General features: G+C 44.5%; 1 protein-coding gene across 1 annotated transcript in view; it reads right to left on the bottom strand.

Moving 5' to 3' along the window:
• KCNK5 (potassium two pore domain channel subfamily K member 5) overlaps positions 1–22,853 on the bottom strand; it is a 51,586-nt gene that overhangs the window by 5,663 nt on the left and 23,070 nt on the right. Inside the window, exons 2-3 of the mRNA XM_056568643.1 lie at positions 4,380–4,491; positions 2,435–2,601 (exon numbers count right to left, since the gene is read on the bottom strand). Of these exons, the coding sequence (XP_056424618.1) occupies positions 2,435–2,601; positions 4,380–4,491 (279 nt within the window). The remainder of the gene's footprint in view (positions 1–2,434; positions 2,602–4,379; positions 4,492–22,853) is intronic.

Below are 22,853 nucleotides of genomic sequence, written 5' to 3'. Positions count from 1 at the left end.
ATATATATATATATATATATATATATATATATATATATATATATATATATATACGGTAGTTGTAGTTTTGCAACATCTGGAGGTCTGCAGGTTGAAGACCACTGCGGCCTTAGTCATCATCCAGACCCCCCTTTAGTTTTCTACTCGCCTCCCCTCGGTGGGAAGGAAGGGTGAGCTGGTCCGAGCCATCTATGCTGCAAGGACCGTCCGGTGGGGAAGGTTAGTCGTTCCGGGCTGTCCATTTTCACCGGGAGGCCCTCTTCTCTGCTCCGGGCCAGCCCCAGACTAGTGACGTTGCCTTGACGACGACGCACAGGGACGTCCCTGCGCATGAAGATCCCTGTGCGTCGTTGTCAAGGCAACATCACTAGTCCGGTGCTGGGCCCGGAGTGGAGAAGAGGGCCTCCCGGTGAAAATGGACAGCCCGCAACGACTAACCCTCCCCACCGGACGGTCCCTGCAGCATAGATGGCCCGGACCAGCTCACCCTTCCTTCCCACCGAGGGGAGGTGAGTAGAAAACTAAAAGGGGGGGTCTGGATGATGACGAAGGCCGCTGTGGTCTTCAACCTGCGGACCTCCAGATGTTGCAAAACTACAACTCCCAGCATGCCCGGACAGCCGTTGGCCTGTCCGAGCATGCTGGGAGTTGTAGTTTTGCAACATCTGGAGGTCTGCAGGTTGAAGACCACTGATGAAGGGATTGACAGGCGGTGATGATGAAGGGGGGGGGGGGATGATGACGGGGGGGGGGGGATGATGATGGGGGTCTGGATGATGACATGGGGGGGGGGGGGATGATGTATTTCCCACCCTAGGCTTATAGTCGAGTCAATAACTTTTCCTGGGTTTTTGGGGTGAAATTAGGGGCCTCGGCTTATACTCGAGTATAAACGGTATTGTCTCGCCTAGAATGTAACAGTTGTGTCAGTAATGACCTTGCAGAGTAACGGATGTCGTCTTTATATACATTTTCTGCAATATCAGCTAAAATAAAGAAACTTCTATAATCAGCAAGTCTCAGGCAAAAATAGTCTATAGATTCATGACACAGAAAGTCACATGATTCTACACGCTGGCGACCTCCATTACTGCTGGATCAGTGGCTGAAATCTACAAGGAGATCTACAGGTTACAGTATCATTTATTTATTTATTATTATTTTTTTTACTCATTACTTGAACCCATTCTAAAATAGCATTGTACTCTCGGCTATACACACAGACACCATCTCCTCAATTATCCATCATAGTAAATCTCATCCCTTTTAGAACGGTGGACCTCCAGCTGTTGCAAAACTACAACTCCCAGCATACCCAGACAGTTTGGAGACCACTGCGTTACAGCAAGCCCCATGTACATAAATACTATGAACGTTTCCATACCCTATTCTTTGTATGGGGCAAGATTGTGAGCTGCTCTGTGACCTGTGTAGAGGTCATTCTACAGGAGAGGAGAGACTGCTATTATCTACAGAGGAGATGGAGACTGAGCTTCTATTATCTTCTCTATCTACAGAGGAGATGGAGGCTGAGCTCCTATTATCTTCTCTATCTACAGACGAGATGGAGGCTGAGCTCCTATTATCTTCTCTATCTACAGAGGAGATGGAGGCTCAGCTCCTATTATCTTCTCTATCTACAGAGGAGATGGAGGCTGAGCTCCTATTGTCTTCTCTATCTACTGCTGTCACCTATCACTGTAATGCTATACATATACTAACTACATCTATCCCTGTATTCATTTTTATTTAAATCCAGATTCAAATATCTTTATAATAACCTCTTCGGTAGCTCAGAGTTAAGCTCTCTCCGGAGGGCAGGAAGTGGGCGTGGCCAGCCGGCGCGACGTCATCTGAAGCCTGGCCGGCCGGCTTCCGCCCGTCTTCCTGCACTGAGAGGAGAGAGACGCAGGGGGCGGGGAAATTTAAAATTACAGGCGCCGTGCGTGCACAAGCTCAATGGAGAAGTGGGAGGTGTAGGGGCGGGGATATTTAAATAACGTGCGCCGCGCACGCACGAGCACTGTGCTCGCTCTCTGCCTGTTTCATATACAGGCAGAGAGCAAGCTGAGGACGAGCATTTCGGACCACCCTGCTTGGCCAGCAGTGGTCTGAACGTGCTCAACGTGAGGGGGGGGGGGGAATGATTCCTGGACCACATAGGGCGACACCTAGTGGCCAGGTTTTCAAAAGTAAAATAAACAGTGAAAACGAGATTTTTTTAATTAACATATATTACAAAGATATTTATTTAGGCATAAACTAATTTAAAAAATAAATTTATTAAGCGTACCCATTTAAGGTAACAACAGGCGGCATCCTTAAGGGGTTAAGAAACAAGAAAAAATAAATAAAAAATAAATAAAAACACCAAGTGCCCCATTGAGGCATTACTGGGTAAAAAAAAAAGTGTTCATAATTCCGATTCTCTTACCAAAGTGACTCCTCTTTTAGTAAGAAACTGGCCCAGCCTTTTGGCTCGTCCTGCAAAGAACTTCCCCAAGGCGCTGATCCAAGTCAGACAAAGCGGAACCCCAAATAAACCATAGAATATACAGAAGAGCCGACCGGCAGAGGTCTTGGGGGCTATGTTACCGTAACCTGGATAGAAGATTAAAAAAAAAAAAAACGTAAAAAATCCAATAAATACATTAAACACAATTTTATAACAAATAATGAACATTATTTTCCCGTTATTATTTGCCAGAGGAAGCTGCTGTGGAGTCCAAGCCAGAGGGGTAACTTGAAGCTTCTGGGTCCCGATGAAAAATCTGCACCTGTGTGAAGCTGGCCCCCCATGTTCGCAAAAGCCGAATATGAATGCACCATTCGTTTGTGCTGTTTTCGGTTCCAGAGATATTGCGCGTTAGATTTTTATGAAGCCCCGCCCACTTTCCACCCCATGAAGCCAAAATTCCAAAACACATACACCATTCGTTTGTGCTGCATTTGCGCCGCTTTGGTTTCTGAGATCAGAGAAGTTAATTTAGCATTATGGGATTAACGTAGCAATATATGATTTATTATGATATACACACAGTTATTACTACATATTACTACAGAGGTGGAAATGTCTGTATAATGTCATAGGAATGTCAGGGATGTCATAGAGACGCCATAGGGATGCCATAGTGTCAGAGATGTCATAGGGACCTCATAGTGTCAGGGACGTCATAGGGACGAGCATTCTGTAATTGCTAGTGTCCACTCTGTACATTTTATTATACACATATTGGCTGAGCAGCATTAGTTGACACTCTCAGCTGTTGAATGGGGGTGAAAGACTGTAGAATCAGGAGTTTGTCCGGCGCAGAAAGGAACAGTAAGGGAGCAGGATAAAATCAAGGGATTTATTAAATGCAACGCGTTTCACTGCACATGCGCAGCTTCTTCAGGCATCATGCCTGAAGAAGCTGCGCATGTGCAGCGAAACGCGTAATGCTAAATACCATAATGCTAAATTAACTTCTCTGATCTCAGAAACCAAAGCGGCGCAAATGCTCATTTTTGCAGCACAAACGAATGGTGTATTTGTTTTGGAATTTCGACTTCATGGGGTGGAAAGTGGGCGGGGCTTCATAAAAATCTAACACGCAATATCTCTGGGACCGAAAACAGCACAAACGCACATATTCTGCGGCACAAACGCAGCACAAACAAATGGTGTATTTGTTTTTTTATTTTGACTTCATGGGGTGGAAAGTGGGAGGGGTTTCAACAAATCAAGCGCACAATATCTCGGAAACCAAAGCAGCGCAAATGTTCGTTTTTGCAGCACAAACAAATGGTGTATTTGTTTTTGAATTTTGACTTCATGGGGTGGAAAGTGGGCGGGGCTTCATAAAAATCTAACGCGCAATATCTCAGGAACCAAACCGGCACAAACGCAGCACAAACGAATGGTGCATTCATATTCAGCTTTTGCGAACATGGGGGGCCAACTTCTCACAGGTAAAATCTGCAGCAGGGCCCAATGTGCCAATTATAATAATACTGGTCTCTTATGGGGCAGATGTGCTTTGGGGCCCCCACTTAGGCACCGAGGTCCTGGTGCGACTGCTACCTCTGCACCCCCTATAGCTTAACCCCTGATCAAGCCAATAACTGCCCTATGGTCCATAGAATTTTGGATAGGGAAGGGGAGTGGCCTATTTTCCCAGGATAATGAGGTGAAATATCATAGGGACCACAGGGAGAGTTCTATGTGCACCACCTATACTAGTGCGCCGCAAAATGTGGACCTCCAGATGTTGCGAAACTACAACTCCCATCATGCATGGACAGCCAACGGCTGTCCATGCATTCTGGGAGTTGTAGTTTTGCAACATCTGGGAGGTCCACAGTTTGGAGACCATTGACCTATACTAAATTACACTTACCGATTGTGGTGATGACCGTGGCTGCAAAGATAACGGCGTTCGCCCAGTTCCAGTTGTTGAAGGTCGTGTTCCCGCTAATTGTCACCCCCTGACCGGCAGCATTGGAAACCGTCTGTAGGCAGAAAACACAAGGAATTTAGGCACAAAAAAAAAATAAAAAAAAAATAATAATTACAAATAAAAATACATAAAAAAATAAATAAAATAAAAACCATACATAACTAAAATAAACCCCGTAGTGGTCAAGCTCAAATTTTATCAACCAATTCGGTCAATGGGTTATAGAGGAATCGTGAGGAAAACAAAAATGTCGGATAGGAGATTATTGGAAGCAGAAGGAGCAAAAGTGATTGTGTAGGAGAAAAAAAACATTCTATATCTAAATATATATTTTATCCATCTCGCTATGGGTGCGTTCATCCCCGTTTTGTTTCCTTTTTTGCAGGCTGTAAAGAGGTTCAAAACGTTTTTTTTTTATTTTTTATTTTTTTTACAATCCGTCTGCACTCATTTCCGTTTTTTTTTTTTTTTTTTTTTTTTTTTTGTTACGCCAGAAATAAACAGCCCATGCAGTATTTTTTTCTTCTGTCCAAAAAACTGAAGAAAAAAAACGGATACAGTAAGTTTTACATTGAAGTCTATGGAAACGGATGAGCATTTAATGTCACCCATTTGCATCCGTTTTTTGATCTGTTTTTACTTTTGAGCATGCTCAGAACAAAAAACACAAAAACGGGTCTAGATGGCCGAGTGAACGCAGCCTCTCTATCTCTCTCTATCTCCCATATCTATCAATCTATCTCTCCCATATTCATCAATCTCCCATATCTATCTCTCTATCTCTCTCTCTCCCATATCTATCTATCTCTCTCTATCTATCTATCTCTCCATCTATCTCTCCCATATTGATCAATCTCCCATATCTAGCTCCTCTATCTATCTATCTCCCATATCTATCTATCTCCCATATCTATCTATCTCCCATATCTATCTATCTCCCATATCTATCTATCTCCCATATCTATCTATCTATCTCCCATATCTACCAATCTATCTCCCATATCTATCTAATATCTATAATCTCTCTCTCTCTCGCTCTCTCTTTCTAGCTATTATATATACACACACACACACACTAATATATATATATATATATATATATATATATATATATATATATATATATACATACACATATATATACACATATATATATACACATATCCGGGGGCTCAGCTAAGTCCAGGGGTCTAACCACAACCCCACAAAGAGCCAATATTCCAAGAAATGGGACAAGACAGCAGCACTCCAAATCCAAAAACCAAGTGTTTGATTCGCACATCTGTCAGTACAAGGTGCAACGTTTCTCTATGTAACATAACTTCGTGAAGGGAGATTCCAGCCGAATGTGATCACACGTTAACGAGTACTGATAACGAGAAAAGGAGAATGAACAATGAAAACCCTATGGAACCCTCTTTGTATCAGGTCCTGTGCCCGAGGGGGGAGATTTCTTTGTATCCGTTACATGAAGAAAGATTAGCAGTCCTCCTATTAGACAGAAGATACACTATCACTAAGGGATCGGGATATATAGTAGTTATACACCTCCCCTCCAGCTCTATCTGTATACTGCTACACTATCACTAAGGGATCGGGATATACAGTAGTTATACACCTCCCCTCCAGCTCTATCTGTATACTGCTACACTATCACTAAGGGATCGGGATATATAGTAGTTATACACCTCCCCTCCAGCTCTATCTGTATACTGCTACACTATCACTAAGGGATCGGGATATACAGTAGTTATACACCTCTCCTCCAGCTCTATCTGTATACTGCTACACTATCACTAAGGGATCGGGATATATAGTAGTTATTCACCTCCCCTCCAGCTCTATCTGTATACTGCTACACTATCCCTAAGGGATCGGGATATATAGTAGTTATACACCTCCCCTCCAGCTCTATCTGTATACTGCTACACTATCCCTAAGGGATCGGGATATATAGTAGTTATACACCTCCCCTCCAGCTCTATCTGTATACTGCTACACTATCCCTAAGGGATCGGGATATATAGTAGTTAGTTATACACCTCCCCTCCAGCTCTATCTGTATACTGCTACACTATCCCTAAGGGATCGGGATATATAGTAGTTATACACCTCCCCTCCAGCTCTATCTGTATACTGCTACACTATCACTAAGGGATCGGGATATATAGTAGTTATACACCTCCCCTCCAGCTCTATCTGTATACTGCTACACTATCACTAAGGGATCGGGATATATAGTAGTTATACACCTCCCCTCCAGCTCTATCTGTATACTGCTACACTATCACTAAGGGATCGGGATATATAGTAGTTATACACCTCCCCTCCAGCTCTATCTGTATACTGCTACACTATCACTAAGGGATCGGGATATATAGTAGTTATACACCTCCCCTCCAGCTCTATCTGTATACTGCTACACGATCACTAAGGGATCGGGATATATAGTAGTTATACACCTCCCCTCCAGCTCTATCTGTATACTGCTACACTATCACTAAGGGATCGGGATATACAGTAGTTATACACCTCCCCTCCAGCTCTATCTGTATACTGCTACACTATCACTAAGGGATCGGGATATACAGTAGTTATACACCTCCCCTCCAGCTCTATCTGTATACTGCTACACTATCACTAAGGGATCGGGATATACAGTAGTTATACACCTCCCCTCCAGCTCTATCTGTATACTGCTACACTATCACTAAGGGATCGGGATATATAGTAGTTATACACCTCCCCTCCAGCTCTATCTGTATACTGCTACACTATCACTAAGGGATCGGGATATACAGTAGTTATACACCTCCCCTCCAGCTCTATCTGTATACTGCTACACTATCACTAAGGGATCGGGATATATAGTAGTTATACACCTCCCCTCCAGCTCTATCTGTATACTGCTACACTATCCCTAAGGGATCGGGATATATAGTAGTTAGTTATACACCTCCCCTCCAGCTCTATCTGTATACTGCTACACTATCCCTAAGGGATCGGGATATATAGTAGTTATACACCTCCCCTCCAGCTCTATCTGTATACTGCTACACTATCACTAAGGGATCGGGATATATAGTAGTTATACACCTCCCCTCCAGCTCTATCTGTATACTGCTACACTATCACTAAGGGATCGGGATATATAGTAGTTATACACCTCCCCTCCAGCTCTATCTGTATACTGCTACACTATCACTAAGGGATCGGGATATACAGTAGTTATACACCTCTCCTCCAGCTCTATCTGTATACTGCTACACTATCACTAAGGGATCGGGATATATAGTAGTTATTCACCTCCCCTCCAGCTCTATCTGTATACTGCTACACTATCCCTAAGGGATCGGGATATATAGTAGTTATACACCTCCCCTCCAGCTCTATCTGTATACTGCTACACTATCCCTAAGGGATCGGGATATATAGTAGTTATACACCTCCCCTCCAGCTCTATCTGTATACTGCTACACTATCCCTAAGGGATCGGGATATATAGTAGTTAGTTATACACCTCCCCTCCAGCTCTATCTGTATACTGCTACACTATCCCTAAGGGATCGGGATATATAGTAGTTATACACCTCCCCTCCAGCTCTATCTGTATACTGCTACACTATCACTAAGGGATCGGGATATATAGTAGTTATACACCTCCCCTCCAGCTCTATCTGTATACTGCTACACTATCACTAAGGGATCGGGATATATAGTAGTTATACACCTCCCCTCCAGCTCTATCTGTATACTGCTACACTATCACTAAGGGATCGGGATATATAGTAGTTATACACCTCCCCTCCAGCTCTATCTGTATACTGCTACACTATCACTAAGGGATCGGGATATATAGTAGTTATACACCTCCCCTCCAGCTCTATCTGTATACTGCTACACGATCACTAAGGGATCGGGATATATAGTAGTTATACACCTCCCCTCCAGCTCTATCTGTATACTGCTACACTATCACTAAGGGATCGGGATATACAGTAGTTATACACCTCCCCTCCAGCTCTATCTGTATACTGCTACACTATCACTAAGGGATCGGGATATATAGTAGTTATACACCTCCCCTCCAGCTCTATCTGTATACTGCTACACTATCACTAAGGGATCGGGATATACAGTAGTTATACACCTCCCCTCCAGCTCTATCTGTATACTGCTACACTATCACTAAGGGATCGGGATATATAGTAGTTATACACCTCCCCTCCAGCTCTATCTGTATACTGCTACACTATCACTAAGGGATCGGGATATACAGTAGTTATACACCTCTCCTCCAGCTCTATCTGTATACTGCTACACTATCACTAAGGGATCGGGATATATAGTAGTTATTCACCTCCCCTCCAGCTCTATCTGTATACTGCTACACTATCACTAAGGGATCGGGATATATAGTAGTTATACACCTCCCCTCCAGCTCTATCTGTATACTGCTACACTATCCCTAAGGGATCGGGATATATAGTAGTTATACACCTCCCCTCCAGCTCTATCTGTATACTGCTACACTATCCCTAAGGGATCGGGATATATAGTAGTTATACACCTCCCCTCCAGCTCTATCTGTATACTGCTACACTATCCCTAAGGGATCGGGATATATAGTAGTTATACACCTCCCCTCCAGCTCTATCTGTATACTGCTACACTATCACTAAGGGATCGGGATATACAGTAGTTATACACCTCTCCTCCAGCTCTATCTGTATACTGCTACACTATCACTAAGGGATCGGGATATATAGTAGTTATTCACCTCCCCTCCAGCTCTATCTGTATACTGCTACACTATCCCTAAGGGATCGGGATATATAGTAGTTATACACCTCCCCTCCAGCTCTATCTGTATACTGCTACACTATCCCTAAGGGATCGGGATATATAGTAGTTATACACCTCCCCTCCAGCTCTATCTGTATACTGCTACACTATCCCTAAGGGATCGGGATATATAGTAGTTAGTTATACACCTCCCCTCCAGCTCTATCTGTATACTGCTACACTATCCCTAAGGGATCGGGATATATAGTAGTTATACACCTCCCCTCCAGCTCTATCTGTATACTGCTACACTATCACTAAGGGATCGGGATATATAGTAGTTATACACCTCCCCTCCAGCTCTATCTGTATACTGCTACACTATCACTAAGGGATCGGGATATATAGTAGTTATACACCTCCCCTCCAGCTCTATCTGTATACTGCTACACTATCACTAAGGGATCGGGATATACAGTAGTTATACACCTCTCCTCCAGCTCTATCTGTATACTGCTACACTATCACTAAGGGATCGGGATATATAGTAGTTATTCACCTCCCCTCCAGCTCTATCTGTATACTGCTACACTATCCCTAAGGGATCGGGATATATAGTAGTTATACACCTCCCCTCCAGCTCTATCTGTATACTGCTACACTATCCCTAAGGGATCGGGATATATAGTAGTTATACACCTCCCCTCCAGCTCTATCTGTATACTGCTACACTATCCCTAAGGGATCGGGATATATAGTAGTTAGTTATACACCTCCCCTCCAGCTCTATCTGTATACTGCTACACTATCCCTAAGGGATCGGGATATATAGTAGTTATACACCTCCCCTCCAGCTCTATCTGTATACTGCTACACTATCACTAAGGGATCGGGATATATAGTAGTTATACACCTCCCCTCCAGCTCTATCTGTATACTGCTACACTATCACTAAGGGATCGGGATATATAGTAGTTATACACCTCCCCTCCAGCTCTATCTGTATACTGCTACACTATCACTAAGGGATCGGGATATATAGTAGTTATACACCTCCCCTCCAGCTCTATCTGTATACTGCTACACTATCACTAAGGGATCGGGATATATAGTAGTTATACACCTCCCCTCCAGCTCTATCTGTATACTGCTACACGATCACTAAGGGATCGGGATATATAGTAGTTATACACCTCCCCTCCAGCTCTATCTGTATACTGCTACACTATCACTAAGGGATCGGGATATACAGTAGTTATACACCTCCCCTCCAGCTCTATCTGTATACTGCTACACTATCACTAAGGGATCGGGATATATAGTAGTTATACACCTCCCCTCCAGCTCTATCTGTATACTGCTACACTATCACTAAGGGATCGGGATATACAGTAGTTATACACCTCCCCTCCAGCTCTATCTGTATACTGCTACACTATCACTAAGGGATCGGGATATATAGTAGTTATACACCTCCCCTCCAGCTCTATCTGTATACTGCTACACTATCACTAAGGGATCGGGATATATAGTAGTTATACACCTCCCCTCCAGCTCTATCTGTATACTGCTACACTATCCCTAAGGGATCGGGATATATAGTAGTTAGTTATACACCTCCCCTCCAGCTCTATCTGTATACTGCTACACTATCCCTAAGGGATCGGGATATATAGTAGTTATACACCTCCCCTCCAGCTCTATCTGTATACTGCTACACTATCACTAAGGGATCGGGATATATAGTAGTTATACACCTCCCCTCCAGCTCTATCTGTATACTGCTACACGATCACTAAGGGATCGGGATATATAGTAGTTATACACCTCCCCTCCAGCTCTATCTGTATACTGCTACACTATCACTAAGGGATCGGGATATACAGTAGTTATACACCTCCCCTCCAGCTCTATCTGTATACTGCTACACTATCACTAAGGGATCGGGATATATAGTAGTTATACACCTCCCCTCCAGCTCTATCTGTATACTGCTACACTATCACTAAGGGATCGGGATATATAGTAGTTATACACCTCCCCTCCAGCTCTATCTGTATACTGCTACACTATCCCTAAGGGATCGGGATATATAGTAGTTAGTTATACACCTCCCCTCCAGCTCTATCTGTATACTGCTACACTATCCCTAAGGGATCGGGATATATAGTAGTTATACACCTCCCCTCCAGCTCTATCTGTATACTGCTACACTATCACTAAGGGATCGGGATATATAGTAGTTATACACCTCCCCTCCAGCTCTATCTGTATACTGCTACACTATCACTAAGGGATCGGGATATATAGTAGTTATACACCTCCCCTCCAGCTCTATCTGTATACTGCTACACTATCACTAAGGGATCGGGATATACAGTAGTTATACACCTCTCCTCCAGCTCTATCTGTATACTGCTACACTATCACTAAGGGATCGGGATATATAGTAGTTATTCACCTCCCCTCCAGCTCTATCTGTATACTGCTACACTATCCCTAAGGGATCGGGATATATAGTAGTTATACACCTCCCCTCCAGCTCTATCTGTATACTGCTACACTATCCCTAAGGGATCGGGATATATAGTAGTTATACACCTCCCCTCCAGCTCTATCTGTATACTGCTACACTATCACTAAGGGATCGGGATATATAGTAGTTATACACCTCCCCTCCAGCTCTATCTGTATACTGCTACACGATCACTAAGGGATCGGGATATATAGTAGTTATACACCTCCCCTCCAGCTCTATCTGTATACTGCTACACTATCACTAAGGGATCGGGATATACAGTAGTTATACACCTCCCCTCCAGCTCTATCTGTATACTGCTACACTATCACTAAGGGATCGGGATATATAGTAGTTATACACCTCCCCTCCAGCTCTATCTGTATACTGCTACACTATCACTAAGGGATCGGGATATACAGTAGTTATACACCTCCCCTCCAGCTCTATCTGTATACTGCTACACTATCACTAAGGGATCGGGATATATAGTAGTTATACACCTCCCCTCCAGCTCTATCTGTATACTGCTACACTATCACTAAGGGATCGGGATATACAGTAGTTATACACCTCTCCTCCAGCTCTATCTGTATACTGCTACACTATCACTAAGGGATCGGGATATATAGTAGTTATTCACCTCCCCTCCAGCTCTATCTGTATACTGCTACACTATCACTAAGGGATCGGGATATATAGTAGTTATACACCTCCCCTCCAGCTCTATCTGTATACTGCTACACTATCCCTAAGGGATCGGGATATATAGTAGTTATACACCTCCCCTCCAGCTCTATCTGTATACTGCTACACTATCCCTAAGGGATCGGGATATATAGTAGTTATACACCTCCCCTCCAGCTCTATCTGTATACTGCTACACTATCCCTAAGGGATCGGGATATATAGTAGTTATACACCTCCCCTCCAGCTCTATCTGTATACTGCTACACTATCACTAAGGGATCGGGATATACAGTAGTTATACACCTCTCCTCCAGCTCTATCTGTATACTGCTACACTATCACTAAGGGATCGGGATATATAGTAGTTATTCACCTCCCCTCCAGCTCTATCTGTATACTGCTACACTATCCCTAAGGGATCGGGATATATAGTAGTTATACACCTCCCCTCCAGCTCTATCTGTATACTGCTACACTATCCCTAAGGGATCGGGATATATAGTAGTTATACACCTCCCCTCCAGCTCTATCTGTATACTGCTACACTATCCCTAAGGGATCGGGATATATAGTAGTTAGTTATACACCTCCCCTCCAGCTCTATCTGTATACTGCTACACTATCCCTAAGGGATCGGGATATATAGTAGTTATACACCTCCCCTCCAGCTCTATCTGTATACTGCTACACTATCACTAAGGGATCGGGATATATAGTAGTTATACACCTCCCCTCCAGCTCTATCTGTATACTGCTACACTATCACTAAGGGATCGGGATATATAGTAGTTATACACCTCCCCTCCAGCTCTATCTGTATACTGCTACACTATCACTAAGGGATCGGGATATATAGTAGTTATACACCTCCCCTCCAGCTCTATCTGTATACTGCTACACTATCACTAAGGGATCGGGATATATAGTAGTTATACACCTCCCCTCCAGCTCTATCTGTATACTGCTACACGATCACTAAGGGATCGGGATATATAGTAGTTATACACCTCCCCTCCAGCTCTATCTGTATACTGCTACACTATCACTAAGGGATCGGGATATACAGTAGTTATACACCTCCCCTCCAGCTCTATCTGTATACTGCTACACTATCACTAAGGGATCGGGATATATAGTAGTTATACACCTCCCCTCCAGCTCTATCTGTATACTGCTACACTATCACTAAGGGATCGGGATATACAGTAGTTATACACCTCCCCTCCAGCTCTATCTGTATACTGCTACACTATCACTAAGGGATCGGGATATATAGTAGTTATACACCTCCCCTCCAGCTCTATCTGTATACTGCTACACTATCCCTAAGGGATCGGGATATATAGTAGTTATACACCTCCCCTCCAGCTCTATCTGTATACTGCTACACTATCTCTAAGGGATCGGGATATATAGTAGTTATACACCTCCCCTCCAGCTCTATCTGTATACTGCTACACTATCACTAAGGGATTCGGATCTAAAGTATGTATTTCCCTCTCCCCAGCTATCTGTATACTGCTCCTGCTATCTCTATGGGATCAGGATATATAGTAGTTATACACCTCTCCTCCAGCTCTATCTGTATACTGCTGCTATCTCTGAGATCAGGATATATAGTAGTTATACATCTCCCCTCCAGCTCTATCTGTATACTGCTGCTGCCATCTCTATGGGATCAGAATATAGTAGTTATACACTTCCCCAGCTCTCTCTCTATGGGGTCAGGATATATAATAGTTATACCCCTCCCCTCCAGCTCTATGTATACTGCTGCTGCTGCTATCGTTATGGGATCAGACTATAGTAGTTATACACTTCCCCAGCTCTCTATTGGATCAGGATATATAGTAGTTATACACCAGCTCTCTGTATACTGCTGCTGCGATCTTTATGGGATCAGACTATAGTAGTTATATACTCCCCCCCAGATCTCTCTATGGGATCAGGATATCATTGAGGTAGGATTAAAACACCTCCATCTAAGCGTTTTTGCATAGTTTTATTTTGTGCAATTTTTTTGTTTGGAAAAAAAAACAAAACAAAAAAAAGTTAATAAAAAAAAAGGTTAACCCCTTATTCATTGTAAATTAATGAGATCTGGTAAAAGGGTCCCAATAGATGCAGCTTATAGAGTAAAAAAAAAAAAGTGTTCACCCCAACACCTGCCGCCAGCCTTTCCCGCGCCACATGACAGCTCGTGTGGTCAAACAAGATGACCTCTGGGTAATTCAGCCTGACCCACAGTCTCCAGGGGCTTCTGGATATGAACAGGGATTAAAGGGCCGGCTTTTCATTTCCTCCTTATCCTAATTCAGAGACTGGAAAATCAATTTAGGACTCATGGAAAAAACACAAGTCCAGATGTGGAAGGAAAAGTCTCTGGGGTTTTGGAGCAGAAAGGACAAAAACGAAGAATATTTTCGCTATCTGTCCAATCTATGGTGAACACTGGTCTCTCCCACAACACAAGGGTAAGGGACCGCAGAACAGAAAACAAGAACCCGAGAGGACAGACGTGTAGTCCGCACCATGGAGCTTTGACGCAATGGGATCAGATTTAGAACCGATTTTCCTATCTTTAACATTATTCAGATGTTTCAGAATAAAAATCCTGTAAACAAACAAGCAGCTCATGGGAAGGACAAAGCCACAAGCAACATATCTGTCCGGGGTCAATAGTCAGAAGACATTTTTAGAATAGTATGAAAGAAGAGGAGCTTTGTATAGACACGGGACACACCCCCTTTATGACATCATAGCCATGAACTATGACATCAGCATCCAGCGATGCGCTCCGATAACCTGTCATAGAGGTGGGTGACATCATTGCTGTAAATAAAACATAAGGAGGGAGGGAACCAAAATGCCCCTACCTTGGTAATACCAAATTTCCTCAATCACCTCATCAGCAGCCATTACAGTATGAGCGTATAGGGAATCCAAAAACACAGGTGCACAGGGAGCTGGAACAGGTGAGGCTGGGGGTGTTCAGAGGGGCGGCAACATGTTTTACACACTACGGCACTTCATCTGGCTCGTACTCCAGTACGGGCCAGGCGAAGCAACGTAGTGTGTGAAACATGTTGCCAAAAACACACAAAAGAAAGAGAATCCAAAAACACAGGTACACAGGGAGCTGGAACAGGTGAGGCTGGGGGCATTCACAGGGGCAGCAACATGTTTCACGCACTATGGCGCTTCGTCTGACCGGTACTAGAGTACGAGCCAGACGAAGCACCATAGTGCGTGAAACAGGTTGCCATGAAACATGTAGAGGTGGGTGACACCATTGCTGTAAATAAAAGATGAGAAGGAAGGAGGCACGGAACCAAAATGTCCCTACCTTGGGAATACCAATTTTCCTTAATCACCTCATGAGCAGCCATTCCAGTAAGAGCATAGAGAGAATCCAAAAAACACAGGTACACAGGGATCTGGAACAGGTGAGGCTGGGGGCATTCACAGGGTAAGCAACATATTTCACGCACTACGGCGCTTCGTCTGGCCTATACGGGCCAGACGAAGCGCCGTAGTGCGTGAAACATGTTGCCGCACCTGTGAACACCCCCAGCCTCACCTGTTCCAGCACTCGCTCCCTGTGTACTTGGATTCTCTATATGCCGAATAAAGCATGACATTTTCTAAAGAAGCTCTCAGTGAGTGCGTTATCCATCTATTTCCTACAATATATGCTATTGCCAAGATTCTTTGTTTCTGGATAAGAGTACTGCAGTTTCTCTATTTGCACAGGCACACTTGCTATATGCCACATGTATGAAAGGACTGTCTCTACTATAGATATTAGCGGTGCCAAGAACCATTCCAGTATGAGGTTTGGCTCCTCTCATGTCTGTTTGGGGTTGCTGTAGACCCCATTACAGTCCCATCTGGTTTCCACTTCTCCTGTCCCATGTCCAGTGTGTACATTGGGCCCAAAAGGGCCATAAACCTTTATTTTACTGGAAAGAATGGAGGGTTTACGAGTTGCTTTGCAGCCCTGTAATTTCCATCTATGCCCCAGCCCCCCTTGTGTGTCCGCTGAGACATATGCACAACAGGCGGAGGTCTGCTGGAGTCTTAAAGTTTAATGATAAGTAGCTGGAGTCTGTTAACCTCACTTTATAGGGAAGCTAGCGGCTTGTATTCATGTGAATCCTATAAAACAAGGGAGAGGCAGGAGACTCTACAGAGAGACTTACAGGTGATGCTGCGTGTAATGGCCCCGGAGAGAAATTCACAAGATCCTCAACTAGTAAAATGAGCAATAAACCTGCAAGTTCACTCACCACATTCTCCAAAAGAAGGAGACTTATACGAGCTCCATATTGTGGGACCCTACATACAAAAGCTTGGTTACTTCAGATATATTACAATTATAAAAATACCAAACAAACTACAGTACCAGCCCCTACAGAGCCCCCCCCCCCCCCACAACTGTACAAGACCCCACAAATCTACAAGCTTCACTAGACCCTACAGAGCCCCCCACAACTGTACAAGACCCCACAAATCCACAAGCTTCACTAGACCCTACAGAGCCCCCCACAACTGTACAAGACCCCACAAATCCACAAGCTTCACTAGACCCTACAGAGCCCCCTACAACTGTACTAGACCCCACAAATCCACAAGCTACACTAGACCCTACAGAGCCCCCTACAACTGTACTAGACCCCACAAATCCACAAGCTTCACTAGACCCTACAGAGCCCCCCCACAACTGTACAAGACCACACAAATCCACAAGCTACACGAGACCCTACAGAGCCCCTTACAACTGTACTAGACCCCACAAATCCACAAGCTTCACTAGACCCTACAGAGCCCCCTACAACTGTACAAGACCCCACAAATCCACAAGCTACACTAGACCCTACAGAGCCCCCTACAACTGTACAAGACCCCACAAATCCACAAGCTACACTAGACCCTACAGAGCCCCCCACAACTGTACAAGACCCCACAAATCCACAAGCTACACTTGACCCTACAGAGCCCCCTACAACTGTACAAGACCCCACAAATCCACAAGCTACACTAGACCCTACAGAGCCCCCAAAAAAGCAGGCCTCACAGGGCCTCAAAAAACATTCCACAGAGCTCCCCAACAACATTACCACCCCCTAGAAATCCTCATGAAGCAATAAAACCCTACAAAAAAACAACACCAGGCCCCATGGAGCATAAAACAGCACTAAACCATACAGGGATCTCCACAAAAGTACCGGACCCCACAGAGTCTCAAGCAGCACTAAACTCTGCAGCAGTTTTTCCTAATCAGGGTTCCTCCAGGTATTGCAAAAACGACAACCCCCAGCAAGCCCGGATAGCCAACGGCTGTCCGAGCATGCTGGGGGTTGTCGTTTTGCAATAGCTGGAGGCACCCTGGTTAGGAAAAACCCTACAATAGCAGAATTACCAAATTCTCCTCACCCCAGGAGGAAGCTGCAGAAGGCAAGATGCCCTCATGGATGGCATACTACATTCTTGGGTGAAGTAACAAATTGTAGAATGATCTGTGTGTGCCAGGGAACGTAACGTTACTCCTCACCCGGTCATTGTGGTTGGTTTTGTTATGGATACAAAATGAAGATCATTCTTCTAAGATGGTGGTTGAATCCTGTACTACGCCCTGTGTGACCATCCCATAACCAATTAGAATGCTTACACAACGTGCTACGCCCTACTGAAGGGCATATCGTTTGTGTACGTTATACAATAAATTAGAGAACCATTTTGACTCAATGCTGTGTCAATGTGATTTTTCTCCGTGCACGTATTATCTAATTTGGATCAGGACATCAACGTAGAGCGATCACTTGGAACGCATCCAAAAAAAAAAAAAACAGTTTATAGAGGGATTTTCAGGACATTGCTATGATTGTAATTTTCAAGAAATGGCTACTACAACCCCCCCCCCCCCCCCCATTATCATCTCTGATAAGAGATGATGATGATGTAATGGTTACTTAACGGCACCCACAAGGACGTTCCACCATGGACACATCCAAGGCCGCCATGTTACTGATGTAATGTATTTGTCGATTCTCCTACATACAGGAGCCTATACTCCACAGACGAAAGCTTTGCGGGCCGCGTGTGACATCTAAGGCATGCGAGCAGCTGGCTGCCTGTCTGTCTTGAGGCTTCTCGTTATGTAATAGAGCAAATTCCGCTTCTAAGTAAAAGCCCTTTGGGGCCAGAAATAAAGACCCGATCAAAAATATGGAGGAAACAGACGCATTATCGCCAGCTGCAAGAAGCCGGCTGCACAAGATGGATGTTTAATAGACCATTAAAAGGGCTTATCCCGGGGGGGGGGGGGGGGAAATAATTTTTTTTATATATCAACTGGCTCCAGAAAGTTAAACAGATTTGTAAATTACTTCTATAAAAATAAAATCTTAATCCTTTCAATACTTATGAGCTGCTGAAGTTGAGTTGTACTTTTCTGTCTAAGTGCTCTCTGATGACACTTGTCTCGGGAACTGTCCAGAGTAGAAGCAAATCCCCATAGCAAACCTCTTCTACTCTGTGCAGTTCCCGAGACAAGCAGAGATGTCAGCAGAGAGCACTGTTGCCAGTCAGAAAACAACAACTCAACTTCAGCAGCTGATAATTATTGGAAGGATTAAGATTTTTTTTAATAGAAGTAATTTACAAATCTGTTTAACTTTCTGGAGACAGTTGATATATAATTATTTTTTTTTGCCTGGAATACCCCTTTAAATGCACTAGATCAACCCCGAACCAGCGAGTCTGGATAAAAAGGTCGCTCCGCGCAGAACGCCCTTCACTACAAGAAACTCACACGACTCGAAGAAAACCGAGGACTTTGTACCGAAAGAAAATAACACCAGATTATAACCCTGTAAATGTTCACGTAAACAGATTGCGTGTGAACATTCATAGAGCCATTACACGATTCCCATCAGAGCTAATTTAGCGTGAAGTCATTTACGGTCGAATTCCTTTAATACAGCTTGTGTTAATCCGGAATGTCGTGGGTAAAAATAAATAATAATAAATAAATAAAGGACTTACTAGAGAGAAGCAATTGAGCCAAGAAAAAACAAACAATTATTAAAGAAATAATGGTCAAGGGGTATCTTCAACACTAAAAATATAAAAAAAGACTAAAAAAGGGGGAGATCAGAACCTGTAAAGAGGAAGAGTTGCTGAGTTGCCCATAGCAACCAATCAGATCACTACTTTCATTTTTAACAAGGACTCTGAAAACAGCGATCTGATTGGTTGCTATGGGCAACTCAGCAACTTTTCCTCTTTACGGGTTCTGATAAATCTCCTAAGTGAAAACCAAAGTAGTGCACGCTGCAAAGTATCACGACTGCGCCATTTTACAGCAAACACGTCGACCCGAAGGCTGTATAATTTTAGCTTTTGATTTTTTATTACGAGGAATATTTCCGTATCAGGAAACTGTATTTTAATTGGTATTACCCCAGGACATATAACTTAATATAGCGTTGTCACAAACTGTCCTGGCTACAACAAGTAATTACATGACTTAAAGGGGTACCCCTTTAAGTTTTTAAATGCGGGTGACAACTTCCTGTCAGTAGAGAGGCAGGAGCCAGGGACTGCTGAGACAACATCGCACCGACAATGACTAAACACAAGAGAGAACTTCGCTCCGGATGACTGGTGATGCGGGGAGGAGGCTTGTGACGTCACGGCCACGCCCCCTCAATGCAAGTCTATGGGAGGGGGAGTCTCGCCCCCTCCCATAGACTTGCATTGAGGGGGCGTGGCCGTGACGTCACAAGGGGGGTACGGCCGTGACGTCACAAGCGGGGTACGGCCATGACGTCACGAGCCTCCGGCGCTGCACCCAACACTCTGAACAAACGCGATTAGACATCTTATCCCCTTGACAGGAAGTTGTGTAGCCCTCTCACTCTTCGTGTTATCTCAGCAGCTCCCCTCTCTCCTGACAGGAAGTTATGTAGTCCTCTTATTGTCAGTGTGTCGTTTTCTCTGGCTCCTACCTCTCTCGCATTATTCTCTGACAGGAGGTTGTTTAGTCATTGTCGGTGCGATGTTGTCTCAGCAGTCCCTGGCTCCTCCCTCTCTCCTGACAGGAAGTTGTGTCACCCGCATTTTAAACTCTATGTATTTAGTACCCGCCTGACCGTTTCCCTTTAAAAAAAAAAGGGGTACTTCACTTGCCAGCGTTCGGAACATTTAGTTGAACGCTGTGTCGTGCGCGCTGCGGGGGTTCGGTCACGCCCACATGACGTCACGCCCTGCCCCCTCAATGCAAGTCTATGGGAGGGGGCATGGCGTCCGCCATGCCCCCTTCCATAGACTTGCATTGAAGGGGTAGGGCGTGATGTCACGAGGGGGGTGGGGCCGTCCCCGCAGCGCCCACACAGCGTTCGGTCCCCAGCTTCCGGAACAATGAGATCCTGAACGCTGTGTGCGGGCTACCGTGTTCACGCCCGCCCCCTTGTGACGTCACGGCCCGCCCCCTCAATGAAAGTCTATGGGAAGGGGGCGTGACAACCATCACGCCCCCCTCCCATAGACTTGCATTGAAGGGCCGGGACATGACGTCACATGACGGGGCGTGACGTCACGAGGGGGCAGGCGTGAACACGGTAGCCCGCACACAGCGTTCAGGATCTCAATGTTCCGGATGCTGGGGAGCGGAGTAACCCTTTAAGATAAGTGTCTCTACTAGAAGCTGTTGGCCTTGAGGACAAACAGAGAAATCAAAAAAAAAATGGCGGTCAGGTACGAAGAACACGTGTACGCGCCATAGTCTGCAAGCGATTGTTCCAGATCCATTATAACCTCCGCTGTGATCAGACGCGTTTCAGGCCAGGTGTGCAGGAATGTGAGCACTCGCCCCCCCCCCCCCCCCCGGTTATCTAAGAGAAGGCGATTAATACTTTGCTGCGTCCCGAGTTAATGAATGACCCATCAGCCTTGAATGTCATTACCAGGTCTGATAAAAAAAAAGGGGGACAAGCAAATATTTTCACATAAAAGAACAAGTAACCAATGAAAAAAAAATTCCGAACAACAGGAAAACAAACACGACGCGCGTCTCCAACGAAAAAAACATGATAAGGGCGCAATAATACCGCGCACGGCCGATAACGGGGAGAGATACACTGTATCCACCTGCCCTACAGTAAGTGCCTGATAACAATGAACAAGAGAATTCAACTGAAAAATATATAAAATATGCAAAGCAGTTCACATGATAACGTTTTAAAGGCAAAGTCACCTTAAAATAAATATAGAAGAAAATATAAAAAAAAGTTTTGGGATTCACTGCTCAGCTCAGTCAAGCGTGCATGTCGGGATTAAAAAGGGGTACTCCGGCGGAAAACATTTTTTAATTTAAAAATCTAATGGTGCCAGAAAGTTAAACAGATTTGTAAATGAGCACTGTGGTCAGACCGGGAAGAACTACACAACTTCCTGTGGAGCATACAGCAGCTAATAAGTACTGGAAGGATTAAGATTTTTCAATAGAAGTCATTTACAAATCTGTTTAACTTTCTGGCACCAGTTGATTAAAAAACAAACAAAAAATAAAAACACCACTGGAGTACCCCTTTAACCGGAGCAGCAGTATGGAGATTTGGAAAGCCGTCTCCAGTGGGTGCATAGACATTGAATGGAGCAGCGGCAGACATGCCGACCCGGCGCTTCAGTCAATGGGGGGGAGGGGGGCAGTTCTTGAGAAGACAGGAAAGGAAGAACAAAAAGAGGGGGGGAGGGGGGGGGGCAGTGATCAGATCCCCTGCAATCTCACACATATCCCCTGTCCACAAAAAAAGGGGATATGCAAAACGAAGTTGGAGTTGGAGTTCCTCTTTATCATGATGCTTTTTGAGCCTCCTAATGTAAACAGGAATGTCCCTAAAAGATCTTAAAACTACTTAAAAAAGGGGTAGTACATTGCCCCAGCATTCAGAACATTTTGTTCTGAACACTGGGTGCGGGCTGCGGGGGTTGTGACGTCACTGTCACGCCGCCTCAATGCAAGTCTATGGGAAGGGGCGTGACAGACCTCCCATAGACTTGCATTGAGGGGGCGGGGCGTGACGTCACGCTCTTCCGCCATTGTCGTCGGGATCCGAAGCCTCCAGCGTTGCCGGTGTGAGGTGGAAGCCGTGCAGGTGGGTGCTGCAGCAGAGATCCCGGGGGTCCCCAGCAGCAGGACCGCTACGATCTAACATCTTATCACCTATCCTTTGGATAGGGGAAAAGATGTCTAGGGGTGCGGAGTACCCCTTTAATCAACTGGTGCCAGATAGTTAAACAGATTCGTAAATGACTTCTATTAAAAAATCTTTATCCTTCCAGTACTTATTAGCTGCTGAACACTACAGAGGAAATGTATTTTCTTTTTGGAACACAGAGCTCTCTGCTGACATCTA

This window comes from Hyla sarda, chromosome 3 (assembly GCF_029499605.1).
Source record: "Hyla sarda isolate aHylSar1 chromosome 3, aHylSar1.hap1, whole genome shotgun sequence".
NCBI lineage: Eukaryota > Metazoa > Chordata > Amphibia > Anura > Hylidae > Hyla > Hyla sarda.
The sequence above is the reverse complement of the archived record's forward strand: the minus strand, read 5'-3'. Positions and strand labels throughout refer to the sequence as shown.